The sequence below is a fragment of the Macrobrachium nipponense genome, chromosome 22 (assembly GCF_015104395.2).
Source record: "Macrobrachium nipponense isolate FS-2020 chromosome 22, ASM1510439v2, whole genome shotgun sequence".
NCBI classification, from domain to species: domain Eukaryota; kingdom Metazoa; phylum Arthropoda; class Malacostraca; order Decapoda; family Palaemonidae; genus Macrobrachium; species Macrobrachium nipponense.
In genome coordinates this window covers 45,233,824-45,249,090 of record NC_087213.1, presented here as the reverse complement: position 1 = coordinate 45,249,090, position 15,267 = coordinate 45,233,824, and the positions used below count along the sequence as shown (strand labels likewise).

Sequence of the window (15,267 nt, the reverse complement as noted above, 5' to 3'; positions counted from 1 at the left end):
AATTATAGAGCCGTGATTTCCACGAGCGGCAGGATACTAAATTCAAATTTAGCGTGTCGGCGTCGCCAACACTGGTGGTGATGACGTCATCTCCCTCCACTCGCGGGAGAACCAGGTACAACTGCCCAGGTGAATCCAATTCTTTCTGCCGTGGCCGTCCACCTAAGGGGAGGGAGGGTGGGTATAATCATAATTGTTCGGTAAGTATACAATAAAACTTCATTTAATAATGAAAATTTCATTTTTATTGTAGTGTCTTACCGAACAATTATAGAGCTGATTACACATTTATGGGAAGGTGGGATTCAGTGGACCACTAGTATTTTAAATGGTTACATTTATTGCAATACCAGTAAACACTCAAGGTGTCTGTTGTACCTTACCTTGTAATGAGCTACAGCACTGTTACTGCCTCTGGTCGGTGCTCTTCTTACTATTGTAGAGGAATTGGAATTTGACCAAAGTTAGCCTCTACAGGAGTGGAATCCTTCCGTAGTTCAAGCGAGTCAAGGCTGACTGACGGAGGATAGTAACAACAAAGATTGCCCTTGCCCTGGGCTAAGACCAGAAATTCAATCATACAAAACATTTGTCACCAACACCAGATTTAAAAACATATATACCCAACCATTGTAAAATCTGACCTAACAGACTGGTGAGTATCCAGGTACTCAGTACCCCCAGCTTCCCTTGAACTCGACAACCTATTCAAGGTGAAAAGTTAGCATAGAGGTGACGACCCCTGTGCCGTTTCTCCCAACACCATGCCAGAAACCGCCACCGGACCTAACGTTTTACAATTCTCGAAAACCGTTTCATCTCTTTGAGATAATGACTCGCAAAAACCGAATTCGATCTCCAGAACGTGCTCTGAAGAATCGAAGCTAAAGATAAATTCTTCTGAATGCTAAAGAAGTTGCCACTGCTCTAACCTCGTGAGCTTTAACTCTCAGAACGGAAAGATTGTCGTTCTCGGACTGCGAGTGAGCTTCCCTGATAAGCTCTCTAATAAAGAACGATATAGCATTCTTAGAAAGAGGACGAGAGGGATTTTGAACCGAGGTCCAGAGCTTAGAAGATTGTCCTCTGATACCCTTAGTGGCAAACAGATACTGCTTAATAGCCCTGACTGGACATAAGAGCCTTTCTTCCTCCTCATGTCCAACCAAATCAGATAAGTTCCTTACCACAAAACTCCTCGGCCAAGGATTAGGAAGGATTCTCATTTTGGCTAGAAAGGTCAAAGATACCGAAAATACAGCATTGCCTTGAGAGAAACCGACTCTTTGTCTATAGCGTGCAATTCGCTGACACGCTTGCAGAAGCTAGTGCAATAAGAAAGAGTGCCTTCTTAGTCAAGTTCCTGAGTGAAGCCGACTTCAAAGGCTCAAACGGTGGCCCCATGAGGACTTACTCACCACATCTAAGTTCCAAGCCACTGTATCTTGCGGGAGCTTAGTGGTTTCGAAAGACCTAATGAGGTCCGACAGATCTGAATTGGAGGAAATATCCAAACCTCGATGTCGAAAAACCGAAGAGAGCATGGCTCTATATCCTCTGATCGTCGAAGGAGCCAGTTTCTTAGAGTTCCTAAGAAATAGAAGAAAATCTGCTATTTCTGTTTAAAGAGGTCGCAGAAGTAGAGACTTTAGCACTTCTACACCACTCTCTGAAGATTCTCCACTTCCCTTGATAGAGTTTGTTAGAAGACTCTCTCCTACAACGAGCGATAGCTTCTGCAGCTCTTCTTGAAAATCCTTTCGCTCTGACAAGATTCCGGACAGTCTGAACCCTGTCAGAGCTAGAGCGGACAAGTTTTGGTGGAACCTCTTGAAGTGAGGTTGTTTGAGAAGCCACTTCTCTGGAGGAAGAAGTCTGGGGAAGTCTACTAACAACTGGAGAAGGTCCGGGAACCACTCTTTCCTGGGCCAAAAGGGAGCGATTAACGTTAGCGTTACATTGCTGTGCGACATGAACTTGTTCAGCACCTCTCTTATTAGACGAACGGAGGGAATGCATAAGCTTCCAGACCCGACCAATCCAACAGCATTGCGTCCACCGACCAAGCTAGAGGATCTGGGACTGGAGAACAAAAGAGAGGAAGACGGTTGTTCCTCGATGTCGCGAACAGGTCTATGACGGTTCGTCCCCAAAGGCGCCAAAGTTCTGACAAATCTTGTTGTCCAAAGTCCACTCCAGAGGTAACACTTGCTGTTGACGACTTAACTCGTCCGCCAGGACGTTCATCTTTTCCCGGCACAAATCTCGGGACTAGCTGAACCTTCGCTTCGTTTGACCACAGGAGGAGATCCTTGGCTACTTCGTACAGAGAGAAAGACTGAGTCCCCCCCCTGTTTTCCGCACGTACGAGAGAGCCGTGGAGTTGTCGGAATGCACTGCCACTACTCGGCCTCTACTAAGCTCCGAAACTGTCTGAGCCCTAAGAAAATTGCTAACAGTTCCTTTACATTTATGTGGAACTTCTTCTCCTTCTCCGACCAAGCTCCTGAAGTCGATGATTTGCCCAGTAGGGCTCCCCAACCTGTGTCCGATGCGTCGGAAAAGAACTGTAGGTTCGGGAGGATGGGTGGTCGTAAAATCTAACCCTTCTTCCAACCTTGCTCGAGAGAGCCACCACCTTAGGTCTCTTTTATTTGATCTGTGACAGGAAAGGTAATCGAGTCTGGTTGTGTCTTCCTGCACCAAGAGGCTCTCAGGAAAAAACTGCAGAGGTCTCATGTGCAGTCTTCCCAACGTCACAAATTTCTCCACTGACGTCAATTTGCCCAGGAGCCTCATCCACTGATTGGCAGAAATGAAATTTTCATTATTAAAATGAAGTTTTATTGTATACTTACCGAACAATTATAGAAGCCGTGATTTCCACGAGCGGCAGGATACTAAATTCAAATTTAGCGCGTCGGCGTCGCCAACACTGGTGGTGATGACGTCATCTCCCTCCACTCGCGGGAGAACCAGGTACAACTTGCCCAGGTGAATCCAATTCTTTCTGCCCGCGCCGTCCACCTAAGGGGAGAGGGTGGGTATAATCATAATTGTTCGGTAAGTATACAATAAAACTTCATTTTAATAATGAAAATTTCATTTTTATTGTAGTGTCTTACCGAACAATTATAGAGCTGATTACACATTTATGGAAGGTGGGATCAGTGGACCACTAGTATTTTGAAATGGTTGGGTTATTTATTGCAATACCAGTAAACACTCAAGGTGTCTGTTGTACCTTACCTTGTAAGAGAGCTACAGCAGACTGTTACTGCCTCTGGTCGGTGCTCTTCTTACTATTGTAGAGGAATTGGAATTTGACCAAAGTTAGCCTCTACAGGAGTGGAATCCTTCGTAGTTCAAGCGAGTCAAGGCTGACTGACGGAGGATAGTAACAAAAAGATTGCCCTTGCCCTGGGCTAAGACCAGAAATTCAATCATACAAAACATTTGTCACCAACACAGATTTAAAAAACATATATACCCAACCATTGTAAAATCTGACCTAACAGACTGGTGAGTATCCCAGGTACTCAGTACCCCCCAGCTTCCCTTGAACTCGACAACCTATTCAAGGTGAAAAGTTAGCAAGAGTGTCCGACGACCCCTGTGCCGTTTCTCCCAACACCATGCCAGAAACCGCCACCGGACCTAACGTTTTACAATTCTCGAAAACCGTTTCTATCTCTTTGAGATAATGACTCGCAAAAAACAAAAAAAACCGAATTCGATCTCCAGAACGTGCTCTGAAGAATCGAAGCTAAAGATAAATTCTTTCTGAATGCTAAAGAAGTTGCCACTGCTCTAACCTCGTGAGCTTTAACTCTCAGAACGGAAAGATTGTCGTTCTCGGACTGCGAGTGAGCTTCCCTGATAAGCTCTCTAATAAAGAACGATATAGCATTCTTAGAAAGAGGACGAGAGATTTTGAACCGAGGTCCAGAGCTTAGAAGATTGTCCTCTGATACCCTTAGTGGCAAACAGATACTGCTTAATAGCCCTGACTGGACATAAGAGCCTTTCTTCCTCCTCATGTCCAACCAAATCAGATAAGTTCCTTACCACAAAACTCCTCGGCCAAGGATTAGAAGGATTCTCATTTTTGGCTAGAAAGGTTCAAAGATACCGAAAATACAGCATTGCCTTGAGAGAAACCGACTCTTTTGTCTATAGCGTGCAATTCGCTGACACGCTTAGCAGAACGCTAGTGCAATAAGAAGAGAGTGCCTTCTTAGTCAAGTTCCTGAGTGAAGCCGACTTCAAAGGCTCAAACGGTGGCCCCATGAGGAACTTAAGCACCACATCTAAGTTCCAAGCCACTGTATCTTGCGGGAGCTTAGTGGTTTCGAAAGACCTAATGAGGTCCGACAGATCTGAATTGGAGGAAATATCCAAACCTCGATGTCGAAAAACCGAAGAGAGCATGGCTCTATATTCCTCTGATCGTCGAAGGAGCCAGTTTCTTAGAGTTCCTAAGAAAATAGAAGAAAATCTGCTATTTCTGTTAAAGAGGTCGCAGAAGTAGAGACTTTAGCACTTCTACACCACTCTCTGAAGATTCTCCACTTCCCTTGATAGAGTTTGTTAGAAGACTCTCTCCTACAACGAGCGATAGCTTCTGCAGCTCTTCTTGAAAATCCTTTCGCTCTGACAAGATTCCGGACAGTCTGAACCCTGTCAGAGCTAGAGCGGACAAGTTTTGGTGGAACCTCTGAAGTGAGGTTGTTTGAGAAGCCACTTCTCTGGAGGAAGAAGTCTGGGGAAGTCTACTAACAACTGGAGAAGGTCGGGAACCACTCTTTCCGGGCCAAAAGGGAGCGATTAACGTTAGCGTTACATTGCTGTGCGACATGAACTTGTTCAGCACCTCTCTTATTAGCCGAACGGAGGGAATGCATAAGCTTCCAGACCCGACCAATCCAACAGCATTGCGTCCACCGACCAAGCTAGAGGATCTGGGACTGGAGAACAAAAGAGAGGAAGACGGTTTGTTCCTCGATGTCGCGAAACAGGTCTATTGACGGTCGTCCCCAAAGGCGCCAAAGTTTCTGACAAATCTTGTTGTCCAAAGTCCACTCCAGAGGTAACACTTGCTGTTGACAGACTTAAACTCGTTACCGCCTAGGACGTTCATCTTTCCGGCACAAATCTCGGGACTAGGCTGAACCTTCGCTCGTTTGACCACAGGAGGAGATCCTTGGCTACTCGTACAGAGAGAAAGACTGAGTCCCCCCCTGTTTCCGCACGTACGAGAGAGCCGTGGAGTTGTCGGAATGCACTGCCACTACTCGGCCTTCTACTAAGCTCCGAAACTGTCTGAGCCCTAAGAAAATTGCTAACAGTTCCTTTACATTTATGTGGAACTTCTTCTCCTTCTCCGACCAAGCTCCTGAAGTCCGATGATTTCCCAGTAGGGCTCCCCAACCTGTGTCCGATGCGTCGGAAAAGAACTGTAGGTTCGGGTGGAGGATGGGTCGTAAATCTAACCCTTCTTCCAACCTTGCTCGAGAGAGCCACCCCCACCATGGTCCTCTTTTATTTGATCTGTGACAGGAAAGGTAATCGAGTCTGGTTGTGTCTTCCTGCACCAAGAGGCTCTCAGGAAAAACTGCAGAGGTCTCATGTGCAGTCTTCCAACGTCACAAATTTCTCCACTGACGTCAATTTGCCCCGCCCAGGAAGCCTCATCCACTGATTGGCAGAAATGAAATTTTCATTATTAAAATGAAGGTTTTATTGTATACTTACCGAACAATTATAGAGCCGTGATTTCCACGAGCGGCAGGATACTAAATTCAAATTTAGCGCGTCGGCGTCGCCAACACTGGTGGTGATGACGTCATCTCCCTCCACTCGCGCGGGAGAACCAGGTACAACTGCCCAGGTGAATCCAATTCTTTCTGCCCGTCCGTCCACCTAAGGGGAAGGAGGGTGGGTATAATCATAATTGTTCGGTAAGTATACAATAAAACTTCATTTTTAATAATGAAATTTCATTTTATTGTAGTGTCTTACCGAACAATTATAGAGCTGATTACACATTTATGGAAGGTGGTGATTCAGTGGACACTAGTATTTTTAAATGGTTACATTTATTGCAATACCAGTAAACACTCAAGGTGTCTGTTGTACCTTACCTTGTAAGAGAGCTACAGCAGACTGTTACTGCCTCTGGTCGGTGCTCTTCTTACTATTGTAGAGGAATTGGAATTTGACCAAAGTTAGCCTCTACAGGAGTGGAATCCTTCCGTAGTTCAAGCGAGTCAAGGCTGACTGACGGAGGATAGTAACAACAAAGATTGTTGCCCTTGCCCTTGGGCTAAGACCAGAAATTCAATCATACAAAACATTTGTCACCAACACCAGATTTAAAAAACATATATACCCAACCATTGTAAAAATCTGACCTAACAGACTGGTGAGTATCCCAGGTACTCAGTACCCCCAGCTTCCCTTGAACTCGACAACCTATTCAAGGTGAAAAGTTAGCATAGAGGTGACGACCCCTGTGCCGTTTCTCCAACACCATGCCAGAAACCGCCACCGGACCTAACGTTTTAACAATTCTCGAAAACGTGTTTCTATCTCTTTGAGATAATGACTCGCAAAAAACCGAATTCGATCTCCAGAACGTGCTCTGAAGAATCGAAGCTAAAGATAAATTCTTTCTGAATGCTAAAGAAGTTTGCCACTGCTCTAACCTCGTGAGCTTTAACTCTCAGAACGGAAAAGATTGTCGTTCTCGGACTGCGAGTGAGCTTCCCTGATAAGCTCTCTAATAAAGAACGATATAGCATTCTTAGAAAGAGGACGAGAGGGATTTTGAACGAGGTCCAGAGCTTAGAAGATTGTCCTCTGATACCCTTAGTGGCAAACAGATACTGCTTAATAGCCCTGACTGGACATAAGAGCCTTTCTTCCTCCTATCAGTCCAACCAAATCAGATAAGTTCCTTACCACAAAACTCCTCGGCCAAGGATTAGAAGGATTCTCATTTTGGCTAGAAAGGTCAAAGATACCGAAAATACAGCATTGCCTTGAGAGAAACGACTCTTTTGTCTATAGCGTGCAATTCGCTGACACGCTTAGCAGAAGCTAGTGCAATAGAAAGAGTGCCTTCTTAGTCAAGTTCCTGAGTGAAGCCGACTTCAAAGGCTCAAAACGGTGGCCCCATGAGGAACTTAAGCACCACATCTAAGTTCCAAGCCACGTATCTGCGGAGCTTAGTGGTTTCGAAAGACCTAATGAGGTCCGACAGATTCTGAATTGGAGGAAATATCCAAACCTCGATGTCGAAAAACCGAAGAGAGCATGGCTCTATATCCTCTGATCGTCGAAGGAGCCAGTTCTTAGAGTTCCTAAGAAATAGAAGAAAATCTGCTATTTCTGTTAAAGAGGTCGCAGAAGTAGAGACTTTAGCACTTCTACACCACTCTCTGAAGATTCTCCACTTCCCTTGATAGAGTTTGTTAGAAGACTCTCTCCTACAACGAGCGATAGCTTCTGCAGCTCTTCTTGAAAATCCTTTCGCTCTGACAAGATTCCGGACAGTCTGAACCCTGTCAGAGCTAGAGCGGACAAGTTTTGGTGGAACCTCTTGAAGTGAGGTTGTTTGAGAAGCCACTTCTCTGGAGGAAGAATGTCCTGGGCAACGTCTTACTAACAACTGGAGAAGGTTCCGGGAACCACTCTTTCCTGGGCCAAAATGGGAGCGATTAACGTTAGCGTTACATTTGCTGTGGCGACATGAACTTGTTCAGCACCTCTCTTATTAGACCGAACGGAGGGAATGCATAAGCTTCCAGACCCGACCAATCCAACAGCATTGCGTCCACCGACCAAGCTAGAGGATCTGGGACTGGAGAACAAAAGAGAGGAAGACGGTTGTTCCTCGATGTCGCGAACAGGTCTATTGACGGTCCGTACCCCAAAGGCGCCAAAGTTTGTGACAAATCTTGTTGTCCAAAAGTCCACTCCAGAGGTAACACTTGCTGTTGACGACTTCACTCGTCCGCCAGGACGTTCATCTTTCCCGGCACAAATCTCGGACTAGCTGAACCTTCGCTTCGTTTGACCACAGGAGGAGATCCTTGGCTACTTCGTACAGAGAGAAAGACTGAGTCCCCCCTGTTTCCACACGTACGAGAGAGCCGTGGAGTTGTCGGAATGCACTGCCACTACTCGGCCTTCTACTAAGCTCCGAAATGTTTCTGAGCCCTAAGAAAATTGCTAACAGTTTCCTTTACATTTATGTGGAAACTTCTTCTCCTTCTCCGACCAAGCTCCCTGAAGTCCGATGATTTCCCAGTAGGGCTCCCCCAACCTGTGTCCGATGCGTCGGAAAAGAACTGTAGGTTCGGGAGGATGGGTCGTAAATCTAACCCTTCTTCCAACCTTGCTCGAGAGAGCCACCACCTTAGGTCCTCTTTTATTTGATCTGTGACAGGAAAGGTAATCGAGTCTGGTTGTCTTCCTGCACCAAGAGGCTCTCAGGAAAAACTGCAGAGGTCTCATGTGCAGTCTTCCCAACAACGTCACAAATTTCTCCACTGACGTCAATTTGCCCAGGAGCCTCATACCACTGATTGGCAGAACTTACCTTTTTTGTGTCCAAGAACTCTTGAACTGTCTCCAGACAGCCTTGAACCCTCTTCGGGGTACAGAAAAGCCCGAAAAAAACTTGAGCATTCAGAATCATCCCCAAATAAAGGATGCTCTGAGATGGAACCAACTGGGACTTCTGTTTGTTGACCAGAATTCCTAACTTTCTGGCAAGATCCAGAGTTGTTCCAAGGTCCTTCATGCACCGACTCTCTGATTCCGACCGGAGAAGCCAATCGTCCAGATAGAGGGAGATTCTTACTCCTAATAGTGTAGCCAGCTTCTATCGGGGATAGAACCCTGGTGAAAACTTGAGGAGCGGTCGCTAGTCCGAAGCAAAGCGCCCGAAACTGAAACACCTTGCCTTCGAACATGAACCTCAGGTACTTCCGAGATTCGCGATGTATCGGAATGTGAAAATAAGCGTCTTGCATGTCCAGAGACCATCCAATCCCCCTGTCTGATGGACTCCAGAACCGACCGAGTGGTCTCCATATGAAATTTTGTTTTCTGGACATGCAAGTTCAGGGCGCTCACATCCAAAACCGGCCTCCAGCCCCCCTGATGACCTTGGGAACTACAAAAAGGCGATTGTAAAAGCCTGGAGGAAAACTCCCCTCTATCTGTTCTATCGCTTCTTTGAGAACAAGCGCTTCCACTTCTGCAGCTAGCGCCAGAAATTTGTCTGAGCCCGGAGAGTATGCCTGGAATGGAATTGGCACAGGTGAGAGCGAGGGAGGTGAAACGAGAGGAATACGATAGCCGAACTTGAGTACTTGCACTACCCAGGCTTCTGCTCCTCTGTTTTTCCCATTCCTCCCAAAACAGAGCCAGCCTGGCTCCCACTGGTGCATGAAGAACCGAGCTTTCATTTGGAAGGTTTGTTAACCTTGGCCGAGGCCTTAGACTGAGGTCGCAAATTCGATTTCGGCCGAAATAAGCGCTTGGGTTTTCTCCCTCGAAAAGGCGCTTGGGCCAGAGGAGAAACCGAAGGAACAGTCTCCACAGGAGCTTTAGGTCTCTTAGTAGACTGTGCCAGTAAATCCGAAGTAGATTTCTTATCTAGCGCAGACGAAATTGACAACACTACATCGTCTGGAAAGAGGTTATCTTTCACAAAAGGAGCAAACAAGAGAGCAGACTTCTGTTGGGACGTAACCCTTTTAGAAGCAAAGGAGCACCAAAGTTGCCTTTTCTTAAGGGTACCAAAGGCGATGAGCGAAAAGCTAACTCATCACATCCATCCCTAATGGATTTGTCCGCACAGGGACAGAACACCAATCCAATCCTCCGCTAACCTCTCCTGGAAAGAGAAGGACAGTCTTCGATCTTGGCCGCTAAAGCGCCAATAGTCCAGTCAAGGAAGCTAAAGACTTCCAAAAGTTTAAATTGATTCTTTACAACGTGGTCCAACTCAGGCGCTGTAAAGAAAACTTTCGCTGCGGCGAAAGCAGATCTTCTAGAGGAGTCGATTAAAACTGGAGAAGTCTCCCTGGGAGGAGGCAGAAACTCCCAGAGAAGGAGCTTCCCCAGTTACATAAAACCTATACCTCTTACAAGCAACTTAGAGGGAGGGTAAGCAAAAAGAGCCTTCCACCCTAAGTCTCTTTTCATAGACATCCATTTCTCCGTCTCTTTCAACGAATGTCTAACCGCTTTAGATAGAACAAGTTTTGGGAGGAGAGGGTCTGAAGTTTTCCTCCTCATCAAAAAAGTCGAAGTTGGGGAGCGCGGAGCCGCTTTCTCAAAATAATCTGGATAAGATACCAGAAGAAATCTAAGAGACGTGAATAACACGAGAGGTGATGTGAATCCTCCTCCTCTACTTCTTCTTCATTCTCCGATACCGCCGAAGAAGTAGACGGAACTACAACGGATCTGAAGGTTTCGAACCACCCTTGGACTCATTCATCCAGTTGGTTAAAACATCTCTAACTGCTTGCGCAAAGGCGCCAGAGACGAATCAAAAACAGTTAACGTAGGCTTGGAAGAGCCTAAATGTTCAGCAGGAGGCGGAAAACTACTTGCGCCTCGCTCGGAGCCGCCGAAATTCGAGGCGAAACAGGCGCATCAGGCGTGACAGACGAAAAAGCGCTAAAGAAACACCCTTAGAACTGCTAGCTACAGCGCTAAAACCACAATCTCTACTAGTAGATGGAGCCGAAAAAGGCACAGATTGAGGCGACGAACGAGCCGCTAACGGCCGAGGCGCAACCCTACTCTCAGGCTCCTTATACCGCTTGACTGGAGGAGGCGAAGAATCGGCGCCTGAACGCCTCTTTAAGGGATGCGAAACGGGCGAATCTCGCCAAGAGCGCCGTGCGACCGGAGACGAATCGCTTGAATCATTTGAAAGGCGTCTGACCGCAACACCTTTCCAACGCTTAACCGAGCCCTGTTGAGGCGCAAACAGGCTCAACAAGAGAGGCGCCTGTCTGTGGGCAAATCCCGATCGACTCCCTTGGACTTCCGGTATGTCTTCTCCCCGGTGCGGGGGAGCTGGACAGTGACCTTTGTCTAGGAGACGTGTCAGGACAGACAGACGCACCCTCAACTACACTCTTACCATGAGGCGCTTTCTCCAAAAACGTCTTAACTGAATTACCAAGTTGCAAAACCGTATTCGCTATTACCGAAAATTCTGATCTAACCTCGATTCCAGACTGGCAATGGTGTCGGAAGAAATACACGGGAAGCCGGAGAAGTGGGATTAGTAGGAGGAATAGGTGTAGTTAAAGGAGACATAACAATTTGAGGAGAAACAGAAGGAACAGATGCATCGCAAGACGAAGCAGAGCTAAGTCTACTTTCCCTAAGCGCTGCTTTTCTAATTCTGTCTTTAGCTAATTTCTCCGAGTATGAACTAAAAAACTTCCATTGAGAATCAGTCCAATCACTACAGTCCGTTACATGTTCGATCTGCTGAACAAACCATGTCCCCCTATACAACTTAACACATTTAGTGTGAGAATCATACTCTAGCTTGGATAATCTAGTTTTTACATCCTGAGATGCAAAACCTAACTCCCGACGGACTAGAATCCGACATGGTAACGCCTAAATAAAAGCAAAAAATAACAACAACGCCAAAAAAGAGTACTTCACCAATTCCGAAGATCAAATCCACAAGAAAAAAGCGAAGCAAAGTTATCCAACCGCACCGACCACCGATGTTCACCGGACGCCGGCAGGAAAAGAATTGAATTCACCTGGGCAGTTGTACCTGGTTCTCCCGCGAGTGGAGGGAGATGACGTCATCACCACCAGTGTTGGCGACGCCGACGCGCTAAATTTGAATTTAGTATCCTGCCGCTCGTGGAAATCACGGCTCTATAATTGTTCGGTAAGACACTACAATAAAATGTAATTTTTTTTCACCGATTAAATATAGAGTGAAAAAGTGGCTCATTAATCCGTGCAAGTGCCTGCACAGCCTAGTAAAATTTTACAAGTGGTAGATCTACAATACTATTCCGTGGCAGCCTAGACTATGGCATTGCGGTTTTTCTATGCAGTTTTACCTCCTTAACAAGAATTTTAAGTAATATTGGTAGATCTAGGGTACTTATCCGCGGCGGCCTAGACTATGGCAGTTGCGGTTTTTCTATGCAGTTTTACCTACTGAACAAGAATTTTAAGTAATATTTAATCGGATGACTGTAATTAACCCCCCAGGGGCCAGTACTAAACACAGCGAAATACATTGGACACCCGCCCCATTCCCTAGTGGATGTCGTATCCGCAGTTACGTTCCTTGCAGTCCGTGTGGACTGCTTCTGTAGAAATACCGTAATATTTATTCGGACAACTATATTAACCCCCAGGGGCTTGTATTAAACATGGCGAAATAGATTTGACACCCCAAGTTCTGGTGGCTTTCGTATTCGCGGGAATGAACGATGCAGAATGCTTATATAGAAATACCTTATTAGTTTACTTAACCTACCCAGTGTTTTATGAGTCACTGGTATTGAAGGCTGGTTGGTATCTTGGGTAATTCTACAGAATAGTTCCGCACGGACTGCAAGGAACGTAACCGCGGATACGACATCCACTAGGGATTGGGGCGTCCAATGTATTTCGCTGTGTTTAGGCCTAGTACTTGCCCCTGGGGATTAATTTCAGTCGTCCAAATAAATATTACTTAAAATTCTTGTTCAGGAGGTAAAACTGCATAGTAATCCGCAACTGCCATAGTCTAGGCTGCCATGGAATACTGCCTAGTACTGTAGATCTACCGTGTCATGGAAATCTACTGAGTTATCAAGAGTTTGCGCTCCCAAAGGGCAACGAAAAATCACTGACTCTGCACCACAGTCAGTTAGCTACTAGGTACCATAGTGTGGGGTCAGTGGTTGGGGGAACCTGGCTGACGTTCGCCTGAACACCTTAAGGTGGTTGAGAACAGGAACCCAGCAACTTGAACTTTTATGACTGGGCTATCATCTTGTCTAAGTAAGGCTGCAGTTTGCGCGAGTTCCCTTCAGTATTTTAACTGAACACTTGCTGAGGTATAGTAGTACGTAGGCTAATAGGACAAAGGTTAGGCTATCAGCTTAGTAGTAGGTATCCCATAGGTTAGTAGTAATCTACCTAGGCTAAGTTAGTAGGTATCCCACAGGTAATCTACCTAAGTTAAAAACATGGCAACATCTAGTGATTTAGCCACTGAATACATCAGACAAAAAATTACTTACGCTTCCTTGCTTCTGCAACTCTTTCAGCTGCCTTTTTCTCTGCAGCCAACAATTGTTGAACTCCCTGACTTTGACTTGCCATGACTCTTCGATGTTTGGATCTCAAGTGGGTCTACTGCTTGGACTTCTCAGTACCTACTTCTAGTACCGTTCAGTTTTCAGGAGCTATCGACGAGAAATATTAATGAGATTTTTCTATCTCTTTATTTTATTATACATATATATACCGTACTCACATGTATTTTTTTGCATTGAATATTAATGGCATTAATTGTATTAATAAACTAAACCATTTTTTATCTGGTAGCATATATTTATTTCTTACTTTATAATCATATGAAAAGGAAACTATAAGAAAATTTTTACATCATTTACATTTTATTGATATCATGGCTTATTAATTTGTAGTTTTAAAGTAATTTTGAACTTGAAGTAAGATTTCTATTTCAAAATAATAAGTTATGAAAAACGTAGGTAGCATCGGCTTCCCGGGTTTGACAATCATATGATCAGATGTGACCAGGAAAGTGAAGCGAAGACATTTTTAGTAGTTCTTTTCTAAGAATAGTAATAGATTTTAAAAATGTTTTTGGTTAGCTAAGAAGTTCTCATATACATATTTTTATGAATTTTAAATTATATGTTATATAAGGCAACGTAACTAAGAAAATATATCTAGCTATCACTAGGGGTCGCGCGTGACGTCATTCTTCCTTGGGTTAAACTAGTGGGACTACATCGTGGTTATTGTGTAGAATAAAGATCTGTTCTGTGACCGATACAGACGACTCTGATTTAAATCTTCCATATTGATTTCAAGTTGTATATTATAATTATATAACCAAGCATACACAGATTAATGAATTAGTTTTCTGATGTTTAATTGTAAACATTAAATTTAGGCAACTTATTACTCTCCAATACCTTAACTCATAAGTTTATGACAAGGAAACAGAAGATTAAAACTTTGTAAATATTTAAAAGTGGGAATTTTAACAAGCTATGAAAGTAAACCAAACTCTTAATCATATCACATTTTAAACTTATAATAAAAGTTACAGTTATGAATGATAGTAATGTCGAAAAGTACGAGTAAAACTAAATAGTGACCGAGAACTTCTTTGTTATAACAACTGGGTTATTGATCATACAAATAGGAAAAAACTGAAGGTAAACGTCGTAAAAAATACAATATATGTATATATCTATATATATATATATATTATATATATATATTTATATATCTGTATATATATATATAAGGGACTTTTCATTGTTTATGCAACAGTGAACTACTTTGTGCTTTCACTGTAAAAGAAAATCCAATTACAATGGTTTCATCATGAAATAAGAACACAGAGGAAAATGATTCACCAGGTATGATATAAATAGAGAAAATTAAAGTCAAGAATACTTAAGAGACAGAAATGAAGATTTTTTTCAGTAATCCATTAGAAAACGAGTGGGTAACAGTTCATCTGCCCCAACGACAGCCATCTCTTCCCGATGAAGAGCTTACTTTCCAGTACCAGATGTCTGACAATGAAGAAGCATCGACAGAGACAGGTTCTCTTCCAGGATCAACAGAGGAAAACCCTGAGCCATCAAGCCCTCCTGCTACCGAGTTAGAGGATGACATTTCCTCGAAAAACAACATCAGGCATGGTTTATTGTTTGTCAAAGTGTTTTTAAGACCGTGTGCCCTTGCTGTCATTAACCAAAGTTATTGGTGGTGGGTCTTGCCTTTGACTAAAAAGTCCGTCTGCAAGGCAGCAGCTTCAACAGTTATTGGCAGTGGGCCTAGCCTTTTCCTAAAAAGTAAGACTGCAAGGCAGCAGTTTCCACAGTGATCGGCGGTGGGCCTAGCCTTTTACTATAAAGTTAGACTGCAAGGCAGCAGCTGTCCTTTTAGTCGCCTTTTATGACACGCAGGACCTATGGTGGTAGCAATCTTACACCCCTG

At 44.4% G+C, this 15,267-nt stretch overlaps 1 protein-coding gene across 1 annotated transcript in view; it reads right to left on the bottom strand.

The window, feature by feature from the left end:
• Nucleotides 1–13,461, bottom strand: part of LOC135198618 (V-type proton ATPase subunit G-like) — a 65,827-nt gene extending 52,366 nt beyond the window's left edge. Inside the window, exon 1 of the mRNA XM_064226370.1 lies at nt 13,305–13,461. Within this exon, the coding sequence (XP_064082440.1) occupies nt 13,305–13,386 (82 nt within the window). The 5' untranslated portion in view covers nt 13,387–13,461. The remainder of the gene's footprint in view (nt 1–13,304) is intronic.
• Between the last annotated feature and the right edge of the window lie 1,806 nt (nt 13,462–15,267).